Genomic DNA, 23,265 nt, shown 5'->3' on the forward strand with positions numbered 1-23,265 from the left:
ATACTGTATGTCAAACTAAAAGTGTTCCTACTTGTTATGTTGGTAAGTTAATTGAGTCACTCTGCTTTTCCAGGATTGTGCTTTTTAAGGAATGTTTGTACCATTAAAATATGTCTAATAGTGGCCTGGGTATCATCAGAACAGTACCTGTGTACACAAAACAGCAAAACAGATTAAAGATATTACAGAGAGTATTCTGTTAGCAACTGTGTCTCATTTAGTGGAGTGTGGTTAGATGCATGCAAATTGATAAATCTATTTGTATTTCTTTTGACAGCCTGTCTTTGTTTTTGCAAGTTCCAATAAAAAAAACTCCTGCACAAGCTGTTAAAATGTTTAATGCAATAGAAAACTAAACCCAGACAGTGTTAAACAATTGTTTCTTTAGTGAGGCCGTCATATCGAATGATTGACTATTTGCATCATCATTAAGTACCATCACCATCACCAGTTTTTCGGCCCATTTGTTTTAGCGACGACCAGCTGTTGACCTTCAAGATTTTGGAGCGATTTCCCTCTGTCAGCTTTATGAAACAGTTATAAAATCATTGTGAACTGTGATTTGATAACAGATCAGCCTCAAGAGTTTTAATGGGACATGAGGGAAATCTCTGTCTAGGGTGAGCATTTCTGAAATCTGAAATTCTGATAAAATATTTAACTGAACAACGACCTGGCCTTAAAATCAGTCGCCTTATTGACACGACATCTGCACATTGGTCCAGATGATTCTGTTACTGCTTGATGAACTGCAACCATTTAAAAAAACTGTAAAAAGCACCTCTGCCACAACAAATCAATCCGTGGTTGATTAACATCCGTGGGGGGGCTTCGATGCTTTCAACACCTTCCTCCTGCCTAGATTTTTTATGATCCATCTTTTCCACTGATGTTAGAGAGGACAACATCACCTCCAATCAATATAGGGCTGCATCAAAACCGGGGCTCTAAATCCCAGAACATTCCCCGGTGTCGATTGCATGTAAATTGGAAAATAAATAAGGTGTCCAAAAATATAATATAAGCTTTTCTTACATAACGGGGCGGCTTAAAAAAGAAACTAATCATCACATCCTATTTTTAGGTAAATAAACATGCAGTAAAGGTTCAATTTTCTACAGTTTGGTAAATTAGAAACTGATCTAATTAGCTGCGCTGTTTTTATGTGAATGAAATATCGTAAATTAAACCCTTTTTAAATTCCAACTGACATCCAAATATATAACAAGTATATAGGGGAAAGATTATATTGAACAAGGAACTACACGCACATGCTAATATAAAGTATCTTCGGATATATGCATATGTATTGATCAAGACAGTAATCTGCCAGCCTCGGAGCTAGGCTTGCTTTATAGAAGCACATCATCTCACAGCTGTTGAAAAATACCCCCGCCAAATTTCATCACCAGCTCTCCAGAGGACTGTCTCTGTCTGATGGCTGTATGATAATTACTTCACAAATCACAGACAGGAGCTGCCAAACCTCAACAAGAGGGAGAAACAAGCGATTGGTTGAGGCGGGGGCCCGAATTTTTTAAATCAGTTATATTCTGCTTTAAAACAACAGAAACTCTCTCATGCTAATGTGACATCTGGTATCGTTCTGTCCAATTCATTAAATGTAATTAACAGATGCAGCCCTCTGAAAAATGCTCTTATCAAAGCTGCACGGCTTAGTGAAATGCTTCATTTCATAATCATGTAAAAGCTCCATTTTAATGCTCAACTTCCTCAGCCCTGGTGATGTTGAATGCTTATTTTTTCATCGGTCGCCATGATACGTTATGCTGGTATTTTAGTAACAAAACCATTGTCCTGTATTTACCTTAAAGATAAGTCACTCAAAGGTTTTGGATCCAAAACATGGCAAGTTGGACTTTTAGCTTATCCCTCATCGGCTCTAAATGAACCTCTACAGTAAGTAGAAAACAAATAATAGTAATAGTTACAGCAGAAGATTCTTTGCAGCCCCTGTCGACATAATCCTGTCTATGCTCTGCAGGCAGTCCATTTGACCCGCAGGCTTTAGTATTCCTCTTGATATCCACTGTCATTTGTGAAAGCTCATATGGCGTGTGATCAAAGATGATCAAACGAAGCGGAAGCACCTGAGGGTCGTGGTAAAATGTCTGAATAGTTATGTCAATGTGAGTATTGAGTGTAGGTGAGGATCTAAATGTGAAATTTTGTAACATGAGGCCGAAAAAACTAGATACACTGCATCTGTCCATTATCTACATTAATATTACGATATTTTATTTACACAGATTAGCCTCAGGATTAAAACCTGTAACCAGTTTATTGTTATTGCTGGTCGGTGTATCACACAGTGGAATAAGAGTCCTCGAGTCCACCGCAGGACAAAAGGAATTCGCATTACTGTCACGGATTCAAAAATGAATTTCTACAAATCAGTATTCCAAACAAGTACGGTTCTGCCATAACACAAACAAACACAAACACAAACACACACACGCTGCCATGTGTCTGGTTTACTGTGCAGCCTCTCACAGTGAGGTCTGTGTTTATGTGAATCCATGTAGGAGGGTGGTTTCCTTTACAATTGCAGGCAAGATTGAAATGGAGAGTGACAAATGGCGGCTGGTACTGACAAACTGTCTCATGAAGGAGCTCGGTGGAAGAAAGGACTGCGCCTGACAATCAACCTGCGGCTATGGCGCTGCAGCTTTGAAAAAACGACAGACTGACGTACATACGGAAATGGAGGCTTACCCCGCATGGCTGGAAGACAAGCCCGTCAACTTCGTGGCTGACCTGGGATGTGAAGCTGCCTTCCAGTAGCTGAAATATTAAAAAAAAGAGAAAAGAAGGAGGATACAGTTTTAGCCAAGGAAAAGATGAGAAATGACAAGATGGGCAGCTGAGAGCTCTACCTGGAAACACAGGAAGTGACAGTGATGTATAAAGTCGGTTACAGCTCAGGAGTCAAATAACATCTATCCCTCAAAAAGAGAGGTGGGAAATTGAGTTTTACCATAACCTCCGGGCTTACATCTGACAAATCCTGCAGAGTCTGATGCCTTATTTTTATCCATCAAGCCCTGAAACTAGGCATTCGTCTCTTTGATTGAGATCAATATCTGGAACTTGACAGGCCAGTTTGAGGACAAGAATAGCAACAAATCATTTAGCCCCCGATAACTGGAGAGAGTGAATTTCATATCCACCATGAGCGGCAACCATGAAACGCTGCAGCTGTTGCAGGGGAAAGGAACCTACAGCACCTAGATGGAGCGGGGACTCCCGGAAGACATGGAAGAGCTACAGTACAATTAAAGCATATTTTCAACATCATGAAGCACATCAACGGCAACCGGAGCAACGATATAAGAGGCACAAAATTAAAACGAAATGTGAGAACTGCACAGAAGAAGAGATGCCTTAATTCAAGAGTGCTCTCCTACGGTGGTTTCTGCATTCTCATTACAAAAACTGAAGGGTTTTCAGTCCACACTTGAATTTGTTCAGCTTTTCCAGCCTCCATCTCGAAAATATTTGATCTAAAACCAATTGTTGTTCCTTCTTCATTTTTAAGCTTTTTAACTTTACAGTTATTTTACACCCATAAAAATAACTAAACATCCCACACAAGGAAAGAAAAACTGAAAGGGCATAATACGACTCCTTTAAACTACCACTATGCTGTTCCTGCAGTGACAGGTTAACATTTCTGCTGCGCAAGAGCCTTATTAAATACAGTCCTAAAATGTTTTGGCACTTCTGAATTTCAAATACATGATTAACAATATCTTCAGACATAAATGCAAATTAACCAATTTTGTATAGCAAGAATATTTGAATAAGATTTCTAGTCACTGAGAAAGAGGAAAAAAACATGAACATGAAAGTCAGTGCCGCAAATACTGTTTGTGGCTTATGGACTTACAACAGCAAAAAAAAATCTTCTGTAACACTGGAGAATACCAGCACCACCTGCTGTACACAACACTGACTAAATGAAAATGATTAGGTTAGCTGAAAGAAAGCAGGTTCTCTCTGAAGGACGAATTTTAAGAATAAGGCCTTTTCTTTTTCCATTTCTGGAGGAATTTCAAATCTTCAAGTAGGTATTTTTAATAGTCAAACTTTTTACTGCACTGATGTGAGATGCCTCCACCTCACTCTGAACTGTCTTGTGCCTCATAACCACAACAGATCTGTGTTTTGTTTGTTATTTTGTGTTTTCTTTATTTGTCACGTTGGATGTTCTTCTCCGTGTCACTGTGCTCTTGAGAGTTCATCATGTTCTGTTATGTCCAGACATTTATTGTGATGAATAAATTGAGGCAAATGCTTCCACCGACTGTGTGAACTCTAGCAGGAGCCTCAATCAAATATGAGAGAGGAATAAGGCTAAAAAAAATACAAGCAGTGTGAAAGCAGAGGAGCTGAGTTGTTAGTCGAGAATTCTGTACAGTCAAGTATGAATGTGAAGACTTCTGTCTTCAGACAGAGAAGAAATAATGTGACGATCCTGAGCAAGGTTAGCAGAACTCCATCTCCGGTGAAATTTGAAAGGCAAGGAGCTGAACTGCAGGACCTTTAAATCAATGTTTTAACAGTGAACATGTGATACAAGATGAAACTGCATTGGCATTGGCAATTCAACTACTTTCACCAAAATAAAAATGTGCCTGGACTTCAATGTGATGTTGTGTATGACGATGTTACAATGAATTAGCAGACTGAAGCAAATATATTAGTATTCTGCACTGGTATACAAGAGAAATCGGCTACTGCTGCTCAGAGGCTGGAGAAATCAGTCTAAAAATGTCTCATATACCTTAGAAAATGTCCAGTTGAAATGTAATACCAAATTTCAAATCTAATATATGACTGCAAAGATCTACACAGAGCAGAATCTGAGATTGCAGGAGCACTATCGATCAGCAACTTCAAAAATAAGGGCTGTAGGGCTGCAAAGCAAAGAATGGTCACAAATATGGATTTTAGTTAGAGAGCTAGAGAGCTCCAATACTTTTCCCCCTTCCAAAACTAATTTGATACCTGAACTCTAGATATTGTCAGTGCCCTTCAGATACCAGTTTACTAACGTCAAAATAACTTAAATAATTTATTGTTGAGTTGTATGCCTCTGATTACTATCATTGTTGTGTAGCCGAGCTCAGGTCAACCCTGTCAAAACACAAATACATACTCAGAATGAATGATTGAATGAATGCTATTGCTTTTGCTATCTGGGTTGACGGACAAGTACACACACTAATAAATCTAGGAATACAGGACAATTACTTTCCCAGCTTACTTATTTGACTTTCTACTGTGAACCTATTACAAAGCTTTATATATATAATATAATATGTTATTTTTACAGCTTGTTGTGCCGCCTCTGAATGGCTGACAAAAGAAAAACAAGTGATGTAGGTGGATGATTCTTCTTTTTGAAATGTCTTTAATAGAAATAGGTCAAAAAGAAGAATCCAAAAGAAGGGCATGTGCAGAAAATTAGGATGAGTCACTGGCAATCAAAGGAGTTTCATCCTTATTGTGTACTTTTTGAAACCCCTCAAGCATAAACTCGACAACCCATCGTTGCTATTCTGTATGTTCATGCAGGGCGGTAAACATATTTAGGGAAGCAGGAAATGGATCAATAGAATAGAGAGCAAATGCATTAGTGCACCACACTAGATATCAGGTGTCATATAGAACCCATCAAGATGAATTGAAGCAAAAAGCAATATACGTTTTAGTCATACTGCTGAAAGTGGAACAACAACCTGGTACATAAGAGAGACCTTATATAACATATTGTATCTTATGTTTGAATGACAGACAAAAAAATCAAATGAATAAATATTACTGAAGATTCCCTGCATCTCTGCACTCACCGTTAATCAGTGAGCACGGGCATTGTAGGTTCCTGTTGACGAGCTCATAGGAAATTGGTCAACTATCATCAGAGCCAAGTAACACTCCAGGAGATGATAGATTGTCATTATCTGCTTGGCGATTAATCAAATTAAAACCTTAATCATAAAACACAAGAAAGCGTGTAATATAACATAAATATATTTGTGCTCAATGCAACGCACGCAAACCACGTCAGAGACAGAAGCACTCTGTCTCTCTTATACAAAGAAGCCTCCGACGTACAGTATGTATTTGATCCAGCCTCTGACCAACTTGGTCTATCGATAAACATCTATGAGGACACATTCAGTCTTCTGCAAAAATCCTCTTGGAAATCTGAAGATACTGACTTTTAAATAATATCAAGGCCTTCTATTCACATTAGAAAATAAATCAGGACACAAATAAACAGATTTAAACAAAGATGTCTTATAAGAGACATGTGTTCCATGTGTTGATCACTCAAAACAGGGTGGGTCAGCCGGCCAATCAGAGCAGACCGGGCTACAATGGGAGGAGGCCTTTAAGAGAGAGGAACTAAATGTACAGTTTGAGGAGAGTGATGTGTTTATTGAACATTAGAACATGCTGTTCAAGTAATAGCTAACATAATGAATGAGAATATGAGGATATAATTTCATATTCACATTCATCTACAGTGTCTGCAGTCTACAGACACAGCAGCACAAATCTAAAAGTACTGTAGCTTTTGTCCACGTCTCTAATGTCCTTCAACAATTTATCTGCGGTGTTAAATTGTCTCTGTCCTGCTGACACGTCTGAACAAGCCACAACCCCTCGACACTGCATATATTTATCAGAAGCAAACTAAAACGTTCATTCCCCGCTCTATCTGCAAATAAAGCAGAGCAACATCACTGCTTTTCCACGATGATGAATGAGTCACGGCAGATCACACAAAGCTCGACAACCATGCTGACATGGAGAAGGCAGATAGCCAGACTAAAGAGAACGGATGCCTTTATGAGGGAACGGTGCGTAGGCGGTAAGATCTGGGAGTTCCATTTCAGTTCTCCTGCCATCTTAGCACACCCACCCACCACCTTCATCGAGCACAGTGAACCTTGCAGGGGAAAGATGAGAAGACTTCCACTCACACATCCTCCTACAGTGAGGAAGTTCCTTGGAGCGATAATGTGGAGAGGGGGCAGCGACCCTGCTTTCATGGTCAACCCTCTTTAGGAAGAAAATACAAAGCGCTGCCTGGTACAGTGTTGCTGTGTGGGCGGAGGCAAACAGCAAAGACCCATTAAGAGATCAAGCTTTCATTGGAGACTCCGGGCCCGAGACGGGACAACGGAAGCGCTTGGGGAGACAAATCAACCGCGGACATGCTCTCTCCCCTTGAGAGAGAGTATGTCGTGGTGATGGAGGTCGGACCATTTTCCCTTCCAGTGATTCATGTTTGGGCTCATTTCACAGAAGGGCACAAAGATGAATGAATAATATGATGATAGCACTGAAATGACATGAAGTCTGTTTGTCTCTTAATCTTACATTGATGAAATGAAGATTAGAAAGAGTACATCAAAAATGTGCAAATTATATTTTTTTAACCAATTGGCTTGAGGTGATTTGATTGAATTACGGTATTGATAACTTTAAGAAGCTGTCAATATAAGCACTCAAGAAAGTATTAACTACAAAAGCAAATTAAGAGTCAAACATTGACAAGTTTAGAGATATGTGTTAATGCTATGTTGTTGTATTAATCCTATAATGACTGTTATTAGAGTAATGGAGTTGTTTTTGTTTTAAAGACAGGTTATGTTATTTGAAAATATCAGACTGTGACTTTTATTATGTGTTGCAAATGCATAATAATCTCCAGTGTAAAAAATGAGGGTTTTGAATTTGATCTTTAATCTGAATGACTATTCCATGTGGTGGATGAGAGTAATGGATCATACGTGCTGCATAACAAACACACAAGGAAGCTGTGTAATGCAGAATACAGTTTCTCCTCATTTCCACCTGAGGTGAAATCCACAGGGATCAGGTGAAGACCAAATTGACAACAAACAACGAGAAAGCTAGAACTTTACTTTGTGAATGAAAGTCACCACCATAACAACAGGTGTAATAAAAGGATGTTCCACGAGTGAAAAATTCTAATAAATGATTCAGTCTGAAAATAACGCTCTTTATGTCATTTTGTCATTCGGAGAGCAGTTTAGCATTCCAAGACCGGAGAAGGCAACAAAAAAAACGTGGTGCTTGCACTTAGAAACCAGAGGACTTCTGTTGCATGGACAATTTTTGTGGTGGGAAAAGTCTGACAGTGACAAGAAAGCTGAACTTTGCAAATAATGCTGCAGACCCCACAACAGACCTCTTTCCTCACCTACGTGAGAATCATGTCGAACAGTAGGGAGAGAGTAGACGGAGGAGAGTAGGGTAACAAACTTTCTAAAATCGTAACCCAAACGACGTCGCAAAAAGCTTTGGCCCACGGCACACCATATGGCAAATAATCACAGAGATGGAAGGAGATAACGACTGTCGTTAAAACTTACATCTGCTACAGAACAACCCCAATTTACACGGGTGAGAAAAGGTATAAGTAACGAGTAACGATATGAGTCATCAGTTAGATATGAAATTCTCCTTCATCCTGACATTAGATTTTGGGTTCTAATGCTCCTTTATAATTAGACTGGACATTGCGAATAAGTTCAAATTTCATTGCTGACAAAGCAACCTGACCTCAAGATCCTTGTTATATCATTACTATCTAGATTTAAATGAATTACATCATTATATACAACTAAAAGCAGCAAAATGGCTACTATATGGACATTAAGGTGAGACTGGTAAGGAGTCAACTCTAGCCCTCAACTTTTTTTAATTCATGGATAAAAGTCCATAAAATCTGTAAAAATTTGCAATGAGGATAAAACAATTTCCTCAAAAGCTCCAAATACATCTTGAGGTGAAATAGTTTGGTTATTTTCTTCTTGCTATTGTAGTTTAAACTTATAAGTATTTTTAAATATGCGTTTTGAATATATCTTCCCCTTGTAGTCAAATATACTATTTTGATGCACACTGTATGCAAGCAGAACAATGGCACAAGCCCATAGTAAAAAAAACAACAACAATATGGTTAATTCTAGGTAAAATATCCAAAGCTTTTCCTTAACTCCCTGGTTGGACACAATGGATGTTCCCTTTCTGAAGCCACGCTGTCTGCTCCTGCTCCTGCTCATTGCACTGAGAGGTTTCGGTGCGGGGGCTGAATCAAAGCTGGAGAGGCTGGATTGATATTCCAATCAGACCACGAGGCTCTTGCTTGGGGCTTTTTTCAGACTTATGTGAACAGCCCCTCTGAATCCAGTTTGCAGTTCCCTATTAAACGGAAAGCCCACATCAGAGTGTGTGGAAGTGGCTGCTAAACCACTGACTGGCTGGCCCAGAGTCACACAAGGTTACAGAGTCTGCAGAACTTACACGTCTTTCAAAAATGTTTTTGGACTGCAACTGCAATTAAGACCATATTTTACACGGCCATTGGTGATGACATGGAAAAGATAAAAAGGGACATTAACAGTTAGAGATTAAACCAAATAACCTATAAAGTAGAAAAGGCCGGGAAGAAGAGAAATAACAAGGCAGAGCAGGAAACTGGATTGTTGAATAGCGAAGAGCTAAGAAGCCTTTGAGTCATTTAAGGTTAAGTTTTTTTTTTAATGAGTTACTATTATTAATTATTATTGTATCATAAAGCTTGTTGGAAAGACTTGTTTTTTTCCAATTATCAGGCAGGATCCTGCAGAGGAGCGACTTGCAGTCTGTGTGAGGAAGGTTGTAGTACCATCTATGATAGTGTACAATGATTGGCTGAGGCCTTTACTTGGAGAGCGAAAAGGTCAGTACAGAGACAAGATGTCGAACTCACCAAAGCTACCCAGCGCACCATCAATATTACACAACACACGTCTGCAAAGGGCATGTTGTGTTCACATAAGCAGCACATGGGATCTCTCATGAATCTCAATGCTCAAGACCAAAGATGCAAGCTCATGAATGCTTTATGGCAGAACATAAGCTATTGATTGTCAAAGTCAAGGACCCCACATTCTGTCTGTTTTACAGTAGGTTTACAGGCCAGTGAAGCAGCTTAGAATCCACTACTTATGCCATTATCAACTTAAGAGTTATAACAACTTTAACTCAAAGCAGCATTTTAATTTGAGTGGAAAGTTGAATCATCACAGACCAACTCTGATATTAAGCTCAGATTCAGTCCTACATCACATAAAAGAGACAAAATCCCAAAAGACCAGAGGTCCCGCTTTCCTTCTCTGGAGTCCCGACAGCTGAAAGAGGTGTGAGGTCACTGAACAACAAGCAACCTGCAGACTGACAGCACTCAGCTAATGAGGATGCTGTTGGGGAGGAGTTTTTTCTTTCTTTCAAGCCAGGTTACTACTGACCTGCTGTGACAGGGTCTGAGTCTGGATATAACATCAAGGAGAGGAGATTTAATGTTACAGACACGTCTACACACCTACGCTATAGTACAGGGCACTACAGGACAGGTCTATGTATCAGGTTACTAAACGGAAAAAATGATTGATTTCCCACCAGGACAACTGAGGATGCAAGATTTTATGCAACAGAATAGTGAAGTGTACAAAAATGTCACGACCAAATCATTTTTTTATTATTTCTGGTCATTAGGTTGGAGGGATGGAACATCGGACAGTGCACACCTGTGCTAGCTGTCTAGAACCCTGCCAGTTAAACACATTACCATCCTTTCTGCTGGAGAGAAAAGACGAGCCGACGACTACAAACGCACAGTTGAGCCGAGCTCTGCTGGTTGTCACAGCCCACACACTCAGACACATTCATACAGAAAGCAGACATTCGGCGTGAAGAGGAGACAACCAGGATGTAGCCCTTAACTGTGATCTGATGACATGCCGCTATATCAAGGATGCCTATAGCCATTTTCTTAGATGAAGTCCAGAGATCAGACACATACTGGAGCTGCCCTTTTGCCACACAACAGGAAACTTTCCATTTGTTTCAGGTGAGGTGTGGCACCTCCTTAAAACATGCAGGCTGTAGGATTGATCATCTGCACAGCCACCCACAATGTCTGGCCTTGAAATCTCTCCAGCTGATCACCTCTAATGAAAAAGAGGTTGTTTTATAGAGTTTTGATATAAAAATTAGCGCAGTACAGGGAAAAAAATGACAATGGACATGGGTTTTATATTGTTACTACAGCAGCGGTGTCAGGCATCACCATGGGTCCCACAGAAAGGACGGAGAGCAGGCTGAACGTAGGGAAAGTTTTATAATGTCTAATAAACACACCCATCCAAAGAACATCCAAAGAACAACACCCTTTAATCTGACCCAGAGGACGCATGTTCCTTTCCTCCGGTACATCCACTCCGAGCCTGCGAGGCACATAGTGAGCAGGCAGGCGGAACAAAATAAATGAGGCGTTACACTCAATACTACCTCACATTGAGCCGATCTCTCTCTCCACAGCGAGTCTGACCTTTACTGTATAGATGTGCTGTGCATCATCAGATGTTGCATAATGTCTTGGAGGCTTTGGAGAAAACTTAAAAATCTCAAAGCAACTTAAGTAAACAAATATTAGTCATCGAGTCCATGTCGTCTAGCTTCCAAGCAGCGTAAGCCCTTACACAACCGTGAACATGTAACAGCGAGAGAGAGGGGGAGACGATGCAGGTGATGAAGTGCAGCTCGCTCTTGAACTCAAGTGTGGAGGATTAGAGTATTACCGAGGCCAAAGGTGGAGGCCGATGAATGCTTTGTCGCAGTGCGTTGCGTCAATTAAGCAGGACACGCGGTTAAAGCTGTGAAATATTAACCATCAAGGACACAAAGCTCCCACCTTCTTTCTGTCAAACACAGTAGGTTGAGAGGCCAGTAAGGCAGATTTTGCTTCACTTTATCAGCCATTACGTAAGACTTATAACACTTATGAAAAGTGATTGAAACACAGACTCAAAGAACCATCTACGTTTAATTTGTACTCAAATCGATACATTGGAGTCTTCACAAAATAATTCAGATATGAAGCTCAGATTCAGCCAAAGGATTTTCAACATTAACTAACAAAGAGGAATTTGACCCATTGATACGATTGGTCTTCACTGGCATCTGAGTGAAGTTCAGTCTCAATTAACAGACTGACAGACTCCCAGAGTATGTGGACATTTTGCTATTTGAAATTGAATTCAAAGGAGAAGGGTGTCTCGTGAGTTGGCCTGGTCTCAAACTGCAGGCAATAATTGTGATTGCCCACTAAAAGTGAACGCAGTTTACTCTCATGTGCATTGGAGTGCCCTGTTGCCATTAAACATCTACATCTAAAAGGGGAAAGTTATGCTGATGTCTACCTGCCTAGGACACAAAAAACGATGGATGTTTTAACTGTCCACCACTCACCTGAAGTAGCTGGATTTGTCCTGATTGTGACAGATGGGTTTGTGTGAGTGAGAGAGAATTCTTAATTTATGTTGCTTATGCAGCTACTTGCTTACGTAAAACTTATCACCTTGTGAAAAAAAAAAAAGGTGCTGCATTGGTATTTCATAGGCTAATGGTTGATTATCAATTAACAAGCGCCGGTTAGAAATAATCACTTAAATGTTCATTCATTCAGCCATGTACCAGCAAATCATTTTTACTTTTGTTAAAGCTTCCACAAAACACAACAAGGCCAGTAGAGACCAAGGGTCTTGCTTTTCCATCTCAGACAGCTGGAGACTCGACAGCTGACAGAGGTGTGAGGTCGCTGAACAGCCTGGAACCTGCAGACTGACAGCACTCAGCTAATGAGACATGCTGCTTGGGAGGAGTTCCATTATTTCCAGCCAGGCCACCACAAACATGCTGTGACACGAAAGGCAGGACTCTGACTCATCCTGGGTCCAGGTATAACATCAGGAGGAGGACAATGAGAGGGTGACATTAAAATTGATTCGAGGACTGTCACAGATGACTGAGCAGATGGGAGGGGAAGGAAAGAATGATGAGTCTTGGCATCGCACTTGTCATTTCAACTGTAGATTGTCAAGGCCCACTACACAAGAGCGATAGTGAACCTTGCGCTACCACTTATCTAGAAAGCTGGAAAGGGAGAGAGAGTATCTTTCTTTGCACAGATAAAACACTGGTTCATCTTATAAATCAATGTGGATTAGCTTATCTTTACTTTAAATTTCTTGAATACAAAGAAGATAGCTAATGACGGTGACAGCCCAGCTCCCCATGATAAGTCAGAGACCTCGATGTAGATTTGACTCTTAAAAAGCTTCAACCTGAACAGAAACTTGGTTTATAATCAATAATTAACGATGAGGAACACAATCAGGAGACTGAAAACAGAAAGTCATATTCTTTTGATGAAACTGCAGCTGCAAACTGGCGACTTCAATGAAAGATAAAAAAGAAAAAGAAAACAATACAAGTGCCACACATCAATATTCATTTCACATTCTCTGGTAGTCTATTCTCTCAGCTGCTTGGTATTCAGTTCCTAAACTAAACCCTAATCTCAACCGATGTGATTAGGGTTCGAGCTCAGTGAAAAGACTGCAATCTTTAAAAAAAAAAAAAGTATCTAGATAACAACTTTTGAGGTCTCTATCCAAATTCAATCTCGAAAAGGTATATCAACAAGAAATCTACTCTCGTGTTAGAAAATCCATTCTCTCACCTGAAGTCTTTATCACTTTAACACCTCTGGGTCCCTGGGTGGTGGCCTGGGGTCAACTGGAGTTTTCAATCTTATGAGGGGGAAACTTTATTCAGTTTAGGCTCTAATCTCTTTACGGGGATGATAAACGAGCGAGGGATATTAGATATTCTGTGAAGGGCAAAGACAATTAACACTGTCCAATTTCCTTTAGAAAATTGTGACTTTATTAAATCTGGATAGACTATGAGTCAAAAATAAATTACGGTTGCACTCTGCAAATTTTTAACTTCTTCTAAAAGGTTAAACATGTCTCAGGATTTTAATTTAGAGTACTGAAAAGGTAAAATAACTCTTATTCAAAATATTTCCAGTTTTGGAGCATGACAATTTTTGTTTGTACAAATAATTGGAGGACGTCACATCAAGGGATGTATTCAGATGGGAAATCATATTCAATCCAGATAATATTGTCTTAATGAAGAGGAACTGACAAGTCCTTCAAAAGGCAGATTTCATCCTATGCACCTTTATTGTGTAAAGGTTTAGAAAACATTCTAAACCTAAAGAGATGTGGTTAACAAATATCTAGGGAAAACTTAGGCTTAGTATAGAAACACAATTTTACAAAAAGATTAGCTTTGCATTTGATGGAATAAAAACAAGGTTTTACTAGCTTCTTGACTTGTTAAGCCCACTTTCTATGGAAATTGCAAATATCAGCATCAGCTATCTGTGGCCTCATAACTCTCCCACACTCACTCCCCTAAAGCTCGGAGGAATATGAATCTCCACATTTTGCCAAATTGCCAATTTCCACCTGTGTTCACTGAGCAAGAAAATGACCAGGAATCCCAGAATTCACTTGATTCCCAATTCCCTGAAAAGAAACGCACTCTGTGGCTAACTCACCGGTGCCCTCACAAACAGACACATTTCTAAAATTGCTAAGCTTTGCAATGCGTGTGTGTGTATTTAATGTACCGTGTCAGCAAGCCTCAAATCACAATATACAAGTGCATTACACAAAGAAAACAAACTAATTTCCTTGTTGCTCACATTGTTAAATTGATACAAGAGCTTATTTGACCGCCCTCGCTGGGATTTTGATTGTTTTTCTTTTTGTCTTTATTTGTCCTTTGTGAGGCACTTTATAATGACAGTTTCAAAAGGTGCTGTATAAATGGAGTTATTAATGTGAGTGCAAGAGTTGGAAGCAACAGCATCATTCAGTACACAGTGGACACAGACACAATAAGACTGGGGAACAGGATTTCATGAACAGTATTAAGCTGTTTTCAGACAGGAGTGTAAAACCAGGAGAACAGTTGCCAACGATGTCAGGCAATGATTGGATTTTTGCTACACACCGTGTACTTGGAGATTTCTATAGTAGGTTTAAAAAAAACGCCCAGATTAAAACTTTCACTTTAGAAAGGAGAGCTGCTCCCTGGTTACTGTAGCAGCTCCTCCATGTTCAATTATTTCTTGGTGATATTTACTGATCTAGACAGGAAACTTGAGAAGAAAGAGAGGTGTATGACCAGCAACAAGGGGTCGACTTGTGGACTTTGCAGTTATGTGGATGGCACCCTCAACTCCAGGCCACTTGGGTGCCCTAGGAAATGGTTTATACGAGAATGGCAGACTGTCAGTGCTGCCGTCAGCTTGTCTCAGACATGAAAGGCTGCAAAAAGGGTTTATACCCCCAGGCTGTGACTGGATATTTGATTGCTTTCATTTTGGCATGGAAGATGCAGCACACAAAAACAAGTTCCTTACACCTCCACAGCTCCTCATGAAAATTCATGAAAGCTACTTTATTTTTTGTGTTGTGTTTTGAGGTGCAACAAAGAGCAATTTATTCAATAATTGAATACAAAAAGCAAAATAATTGTCTTTTTACATATCACATTTTATTTGGTTTTCAAAGTTAATTTGTAGATACAAGTAACTAATTTTAATAATGAGTTTTGTATTTTATTTCTTCGGTTAATTAAATACAAGCAAATATATATATATATATATAGAACCTGAATTCATAAAATCAGATTTTTAACTTAAAATATAAAAATAGATTGACATGTTTTCTCCATTGGTTATTCCTGTCAGTACATATCAGCAAACATAAACGCAGATACCGACATTACTCTAGCATGTACTGTAACTGAAGGGGCCTGGTTCACATCAGATGTATGCCAACAAATCAAGTTAGTCGAATTGCTTAAAGATAAAGCAAGTATGACTGCAACCCAGAAATTGGACCCAAAGAGTTTCATTAAATTCAGAATTATTTTCCGTTCAAAATGCATTTTGTCATTCATGTCCATTCAGCATACAATAGGAGGGAAATTCCAAACCGAAATTATCTGGTTGTCCTGGAGTACAGATTCCACGCCACAAAAGGGGGTCTTTGTAAGATAATTGGACAAGTGGAGGAAGCAAACAGAATAAACGAACCTATCTGGTGAGAAAATGCCGACATGAATATGTAAGTGTCAGAGATGAAAAACAGCAGCCTAGCAACAGACAAAAGCCATCATACAACTCCAGCTTGTGGCTGAAATATCCCCAAATGGAATTTCTGCTCGATATGCCGTGCAGTGGAGACTTGTGCTGCTACGAATTAATGAGACAGATTCCAGTTTTCCTCTTCTCATGTCCCATAAAACAGAGATATGACTGTATTGGGGAGCAGATGGCCGCCGAACAACACAATAGCACAGTCAGAAAGCAGCCGGGGTCCCGATGACTTCATTTCTTCAGAATCTTCATCAACATGAACCCCCCAAAGAGTTGGGGTTGATCTCTTACAAAAGGTTTTTAGAGGAGTGGGTAGCACAGGGTTAGATCAGGGATAACCAAGCCATTCATACCAGGAGTTTTCCTAGGTAAAAAACACACAGATATCAGTGTTGGCAGAGGAAGACGAGAAATGTCTCAAACTTCACCCCCTCCCTATACTTTGATCACTTGTGAATGTGCAGCGCCAACATTTCCGACTGATCTTGGCCCGAGTAGAATATGGAATTAATGTGCTCTGACCTCCCACAGACGGATATTAGGGCACAAGTGCAAGCCTTAGAGGAGGGCCGAGCAGCTATTCAGAGGATAAAAGCCGTGCTGTCCTCCCACTGTTAACTGCACACTGCTATAACCGGACCTGTGATCATTTATTATCTTACAAATTCAAGAGAAAAGGCTGAACACAAAACATATTCTCATGTCAACTGAAATAGTGATATAGAGTGACTGCATTTTACTCTCGGTATTATCGATCAAATTACAGAAATACCCCGGACCTAAGCTGAGTCCCACAATATCTATGCAATCATGTCTGTTCCTTTACTTACAAGCGAACACAATAAAGACTTAGATGAGCAGTGTATTGAAATGCTCTCCTGAGGTGGTATCTCTTCATATGAAACGTGTGTTCGGTAAGCCGGACACAGCAGGAGGCAATCATCATTTTCAGGCAGCAGAGATTCATGGTCATGGCTCGCTGCATGTGTTTGACCAATCAATGAAACCCAGCAGTTCAAACTGCTAATGATAATTTCCAATATCAGTTAATATGTTGATTATTTTTCTTGATTTGAGGACGACTTTTACTGCTAACATTTACCCGCTAATTTTGGTGTAAAAGAGGTATAAGACAGTTCCTGGGCTACGACAATTTTATATCTACCACAAAGAACCAACTTTTAGGGGTCCAGTATTGACATTTACAACCAGTTCATAAGGTCAAAACTGAATCAAAGATCCTGACATCCTCTGGAAAAGTTCCTGCATTCATAGCGGTTGAATTAAATTCTTGGTAGACTCCAAAACAAAGTAAAAAGATAATTTTCGGACAAGAGCAAATGTCCTCTCCTGAATCTGAGGTGTAACACATGGCAGGAGACAGCATCAAGGACTGTGGCATATTACTTTTCATGGCTGACTCCAAGGGGCCCTGTTTCCGTGCTCAACCCAAGAACCCACCTTCTCTAAGCCACCAGCCCGAATTGAGTTCAGTTGCATTTGCTCTATTAGTTTCCTAGGATAAATATGTCCATTAAAGAACTGCCACCCTGAAAAACAGTTACCAGGGAGGTACCTGTGAAATTACTTTCTCACAAACTTCAAATGCACCTTTTTTGTGCCTGCTCTGTGTGAGAAGCAGAAGCTGGAATTGACTTGGCCACACCTGTGGAAGAATTGAGAGAAGAAAGGGTGTTGGAAAGAAAGAGAGAGAGAGTTCACCTCACCTTTCTTGCTGCATGAATGTCAAAGAAGGGCTTATTCCGGACACTGAAAGGTTCCTTGGTTTTGTCGATCTGTCCCGTCTTCATCTTTTCCAGCCGCGGAGAGATTATCTCCTTTTCCATGCATAACAGACGAATGTTGAAATCACACTGGCCAACAGGCTGCCCCTGAAACACACAAGCAAACATTTCTTATTGTACCTCGAGAAGGTAATTGATGTAAACATGTATGTAAGAACATTACATTCATCCTGTGACATAACTCTGATAACTCAGTTTGTCATAGACGTCTTATAGAAAGGAATTTTTTACAACCAATGGAGATGTCCTCTGCTGGTCATGCAAGATGTAGACCCTTCAGCTTTGACTTCTTATTCTGGATGCAAAGTCTACGACCATTTTTTAAATGCAGTCTATGATTTCTTATATCAAATTAGTGCGCTTTTACTGTTTTGCTATCATATTGTCTTTTGGACTTTGGGAAGTAATTGGACGTCTTTCCAGTAATTTATGCCAGCATGTGGATCTTTCAAGAAAACAATAAATGCAGCCCTGACTAGTAACAAAAAAACGTGTTGTATATAATAACATCCAGCTTTAGATGTCTCATTTATAGCTACACCATAGGTGAGCAGTACAGTGGGCAATGGAAAACAAGACTTCAGCATCAGTGGAGCCCGGGGGAATATTATTACACAGCACAGTGGAATTAGTTTTTGTGTCACTATGACAACCGCTTCTTCCCAATGATTGGCCACACGTGCCCAGTCGAGCACAGCAACCGGAGGCCCATCACTGCCTCTCAAACAGACAGGGCCACCAGGGCGGAGCAAAGGGGGCATCGAACCCATCTGGTGAACCACAGAGACGGAGGCAGAGGGAAAGAAAAAACAAAATGACAACAAAACTTCAGTTCCTGCCCCGGTCTATTAATAAAGAAGCTCAAAAGAAAATGAGAGCAGCCAGGCAAAGCGACACAGCCCAATGAGACTGTATGACCGCTTGAAAGTGTTTAACGGTGCAGAGGAGTTGTGATGAAACCAGCCTGGTACCACACGGTCAAACCACCACTTATCTCCACGGCTAAATTGACAAAAGATGATTAAACGCAATGACTCACTGGTTTCACTTTTGTCAGCACAAAAAAAAAAAATAGACATTCACCGACAGATTGAGGGGAAAAGTGAGTTCTGTAACTCTGCCACATGGACGGAATGTAGGAAAACAAACTTGACATTTAGCATTTCTCTCAAGTTATTACAGAGAGAGAGAGAACGAGCTCAAACTCAGCAAACGAGCTGACATTTCATTCGTGACATTTTCTACATCACCTGGATAAGTCAAGCAGAAAAGATCATTTAAAAATAACTTCCAACAACTACTTTCTGACAGCTGTAATCTAACACACCAGTATCCTCAGCAAAGTAAATCAAAAATTCCTATGGAGGATTCTATTTTAGGACTCTTTTTTTTTATCTATATTTTGTTTGTCTTATAATGATTCTCTTGATATCCAAAGTCTTTTTGTTCATTGTAAAGTGTGTGTTGTTTAGAATATTGAATATAAAATTAAGGTTGAAAACAAATGTGATGTTACATTGACACCTGTATTGTTCTGACACCAGATGGTTGTGGATCGATACAACTTCATCTATATTGAGAGGAATCGAGCAGGAAGATGAGATTCGGGGGCATTTGTATTCTGCTTTTATTACTGTTTGGTTAAGGCCATGTCTCCTCTCCAGAGCTTTCTATAGGAGTATTGGAAGTGGGGGTAGAAAACGATTGTTGTTCAACGTGGATGAGGAGGTGGATGAACAATAATGAATCAAGATTAATTACAAATACAAGACTCACTGTCTTGTGAGTCATACATATCCCAGAAAAGACAAATGAGATCAGAGTATGGATGTCCTCTTTTGTGCGCAAGTGCAATGAAAATCTGTAAGAATGTATCTTCAAATAATTCCTCTGTTATATACAGTAGGGTGCAATTATGAGACTGCATATAACCAGAGAAAATAAAGCGTTGCCAGCTATGTGTGCTGATGTTTAGTGAGATAAAAACACAATCATTACTTTTAAAACATGTTGGGAAGCCTGACTGCTTTGTTTTTCACAAGGAGGTACTTAGATTAGATTTCTTTATTTATCCACACAATGGGGAAATTCACTTGTTACAGCAATAATAGAAAAACAGAATTAAAGTAACAGTGCCGAAGCACAATAAAAAAAAAGATCACAATATGTACACTACTAAAACTACACATAATAAGAGTACAGAAACAAACAACCTGCAAAACAGACACTGTGCAAAAGCAGGTGCTGGGGATAAAGTGGAATGATGTTAAGTGTTATTGTAATGAAAACAAAAATATGCAACAGTAATGACCATGATACAGAAAATAATTAAAAATAATTAAAAAGTAAGTGACCATAATATAAATAAATAGTCCATTTGGTACTCATTATTTCTCCACAATACAGAGAAGATTTCAAAATGTAGCTCTCATGAGGAAGAAAATTGCATTCAAACTGTTAAATATGAAATACACAGTTTGGAAACCAACTTCAACTAATATCCGAGTTTCACAATTAGAACTGCATGTGGTACGAGTGGATTCCTCTTTATTCCAGCCCATTTAGTCAATTTGACCACGTTGGACTTAGAAATTAAGCAATTAATTGATCTCAGGGAATTTATTTAAAGAGTATTTTTTGTAATCAATTAAGCTTTTAGTTGGTTTTAATGTGAAAACAAAAAATATTCTCTGGTTTCAGAACCTCAGATTTGCTGATTCTCTATTTAATATGAGTACACCTGCTGAGAAGGTTAAGTGTGTCTGTCAGTTATCTACAGGACTGTTTACAACGGAACTAGGTGGAAGGATGCATTATGGGTCAGGAGAGAACCAATTCAATTTGGGTGCCGATCCGCATCAGAGGGCCGATCCAGGAAGAGATCGTGAACCAAAATGGGTAAAAAAGCAGATACTGGCTTCCTATCATATGACTGAATTGCTCACATTGCACCATCCTGGATGTCTAGGTAGGCAATTGTTTGCCAATGCATACGCTTGATAGTGGAGCTGTATGCCGTGACTGTGTCTCCAGGACTTTGTTTGAGAGTCTGTCTGACTCGTGTAATGCATCTCTAACAACTCTATATGGGCAATCCATCAACCACAAATAAGGTCACAGGCAAAAAGTTCCAGCTCTCATTGAGGCTTTACTTAAAAGTGTAGAAACCACACAACATTCTCCTGGAGCAACAGCTGGTATCAAGTCCCACACATTCTGCACCATCTGTCAGCTGTGTCACCAGGACAGAACGAGATGTAACTGTGGATGATTCAAGGCCTGTGCTGTCCATGCCTGCTCGTTGGGGAAAACGCAGCAGATACGTGGCTTGTTAATCCAACATTAAAGGGAAAAGACTGATTATTACACCTATGAAATCAGACGTTCTTTGTTTGTTTTTTACTTCTCCAAGGAGGTTATGTTTTCCCTGTCCAAAAAGGATAACCAGGAAACTTAATGGAAGGCTTGAACAAAGACAGAGAAAGAACTCCTTGAATATTTGGCACGAAACCAGACAAATCCAGTAGTTTTTAATGACTTTCTTCAACATTTCGAGATTAGGCCATTTTATTTTTCCATTTTCCCAGATATCCCAGGAAAAAAATGCATGGATCTTGATCAAAAAAAGAACCAGGCACATTAAGGAAACTGATATGTATGAATGTGTGCAATTTGGTGCAGCTTGATTGAATTTAAGAGGATTTGTGGACCTGGGTGGCGGCACGCGCTCTCAGGGTTAATGATTCTCGATAGCTTTTGGCTGTCATTTGTTCATGCTTAATATTCACTTAATATCATCACTGTGGGATTTATTTGCATTCTGCTCATTTTCTGACAAGAAATGGCATGAAATTGCTGATTCCAATCTTCAATATATAATATGTGGCTATTTATATATGAAGTTCTATAGATTCTTTAAATAATATTGATAATTCAACACAATTAATCCAAAGATTAATCACATCACATTCATCCCTAAAGGACACTCGGCTCGAATAAGAAGAACTTAACCGATTGTGCCAAATCCAACATGAAACAGTTCAATGCATTACATAACCCACTTTAGGTTACGTTATGCAGAATGCATAAGAAATTGACATATAGCACACATTAAATATTAAACATGAGAGAGATGCAGAATCAAGAGGATCAACTGAAGAATATGGCAACAACTGTAAAGGATTAATTATCGGTCTGATGGATTATCAGTTATTCTCTGTTTTTACGATAATAAATGTATTATCAACTGCATAAATAAAATGCATCAACAGAGAAGAACAATTTAGTGGAGTTCTAAAGAGTGAATATGGGAACAAATAACCTGCCTGCAACCTAATTTGACTGCCATCTATCAACATTAAGAGCAAGGATCCCTCTCTCTCTCTCCATTTGTCTGGCTTTGGGTGACGGTTTGTGTCTTAATCTCTGGACTGAAAGCCTGAAGGCCACAGTTAATGACAACAGTCTATCTAGTTATTATGCAAGAGCCGCGGAGGTTTTTTCTTTCTGCTCCTTTATGAGTCACTTTAATGAGAAGATGGGCTAACCTGTCAGATATGAACCAGCACAAAAAAAGTTACACATGGCGAAGAGTTGTCACATCACGACACCACGGTTTAAAGGGCTGGACTATAATTTACAGAAAGAGAAAATAAGTGAATCGCGAATGTCTTTATTTCAAATACGGATTTTCATTATCTTCAAATTATTAATCCAATAAAACAACAGTTAAAGGGATTAACTTGAAAATAAAGACAGTGAGAGTGGTAAGAGTTCGAGCCTGACAACAAAGTACATCAGTATACGACAGAAAATTCAGTGCACTGGCCGCAATTTACAATAATTATCCTCATAACAACCACTTATTTCTTTAATCAATGTCCCCATGTCCCATGAGGATGGAGACTGATGTCACAATCACAGGCAAAATGTGGATTGAAAAGGGATTTACGAGTAAATTAAAGCAACTGCGATTTTAGTCACTAGACGCCAACACAAATTCAGCATTAGAACTTCAGGAGCACAAACTTGAACTCTGCTCTGCATGACAGCAAACTGCAGGTGAAAAGTGACTTCAGAGGAGCTGCCGTGCCTCATCGGAGTGAAGCTGCCGGTGGTTTGAAAAGAGTGACGCAGCCTAGTGACTATTCATAGTCCTGCAGAGATTCAGAATGTACCTCTGCAGACAAACTTCTCTAACAGAGGTAAACAGATCTGATGTAACAGTCTCTCAACCGATCAAGTTCTTACTCGGATTGTTATTGGCACTAATGTCTGCTCAGCTATTCATCTGATGGTGACAATTATTTTCTCCTAAGCTGCTTTGAG

General features: G+C 39.5%; 1 protein-coding gene across 3 annotated transcripts in view; it reads right to left on the minus strand.

Moving 5' to 3' along the window:
• rngtt (RNA guanylyltransferase and 5'-phosphatase) overlaps positions 1 to 23,265 on the minus strand; it is a 68,126-nt gene that overhangs the window by 19,403 nt on the left and 25,458 nt on the right. For 2 of the 3 annotated variants that reach the window (XM_062411617.1, XM_062411615.1), the window contains 2 exons: positions 17,860 to 18,024; positions 2,737 to 2,805 (listed from right to left, as the gene is read on the minus strand). In XM_062411617.1, coding sequence (XP_062267601.1) covers positions 2,737 to 2,805; positions 17,860 to 18,024 — 234 coding nt within the window. The remainder of the gene's footprint in view (positions 1 to 2,736; positions 2,806 to 17,859; positions 18,025 to 23,265) is intronic. The other variant, XM_062411616.1, reaches the window with a different exon arrangement.

This window comes from Platichthys flesus, chromosome 18, assembly GCF_949316205.1.
Source record: "Platichthys flesus chromosome 18, fPlaFle2.1, whole genome shotgun sequence".
NCBI lineage: Eukaryota > Metazoa > Chordata > Actinopteri > Pleuronectiformes > Pleuronectidae > Platichthys > Platichthys flesus.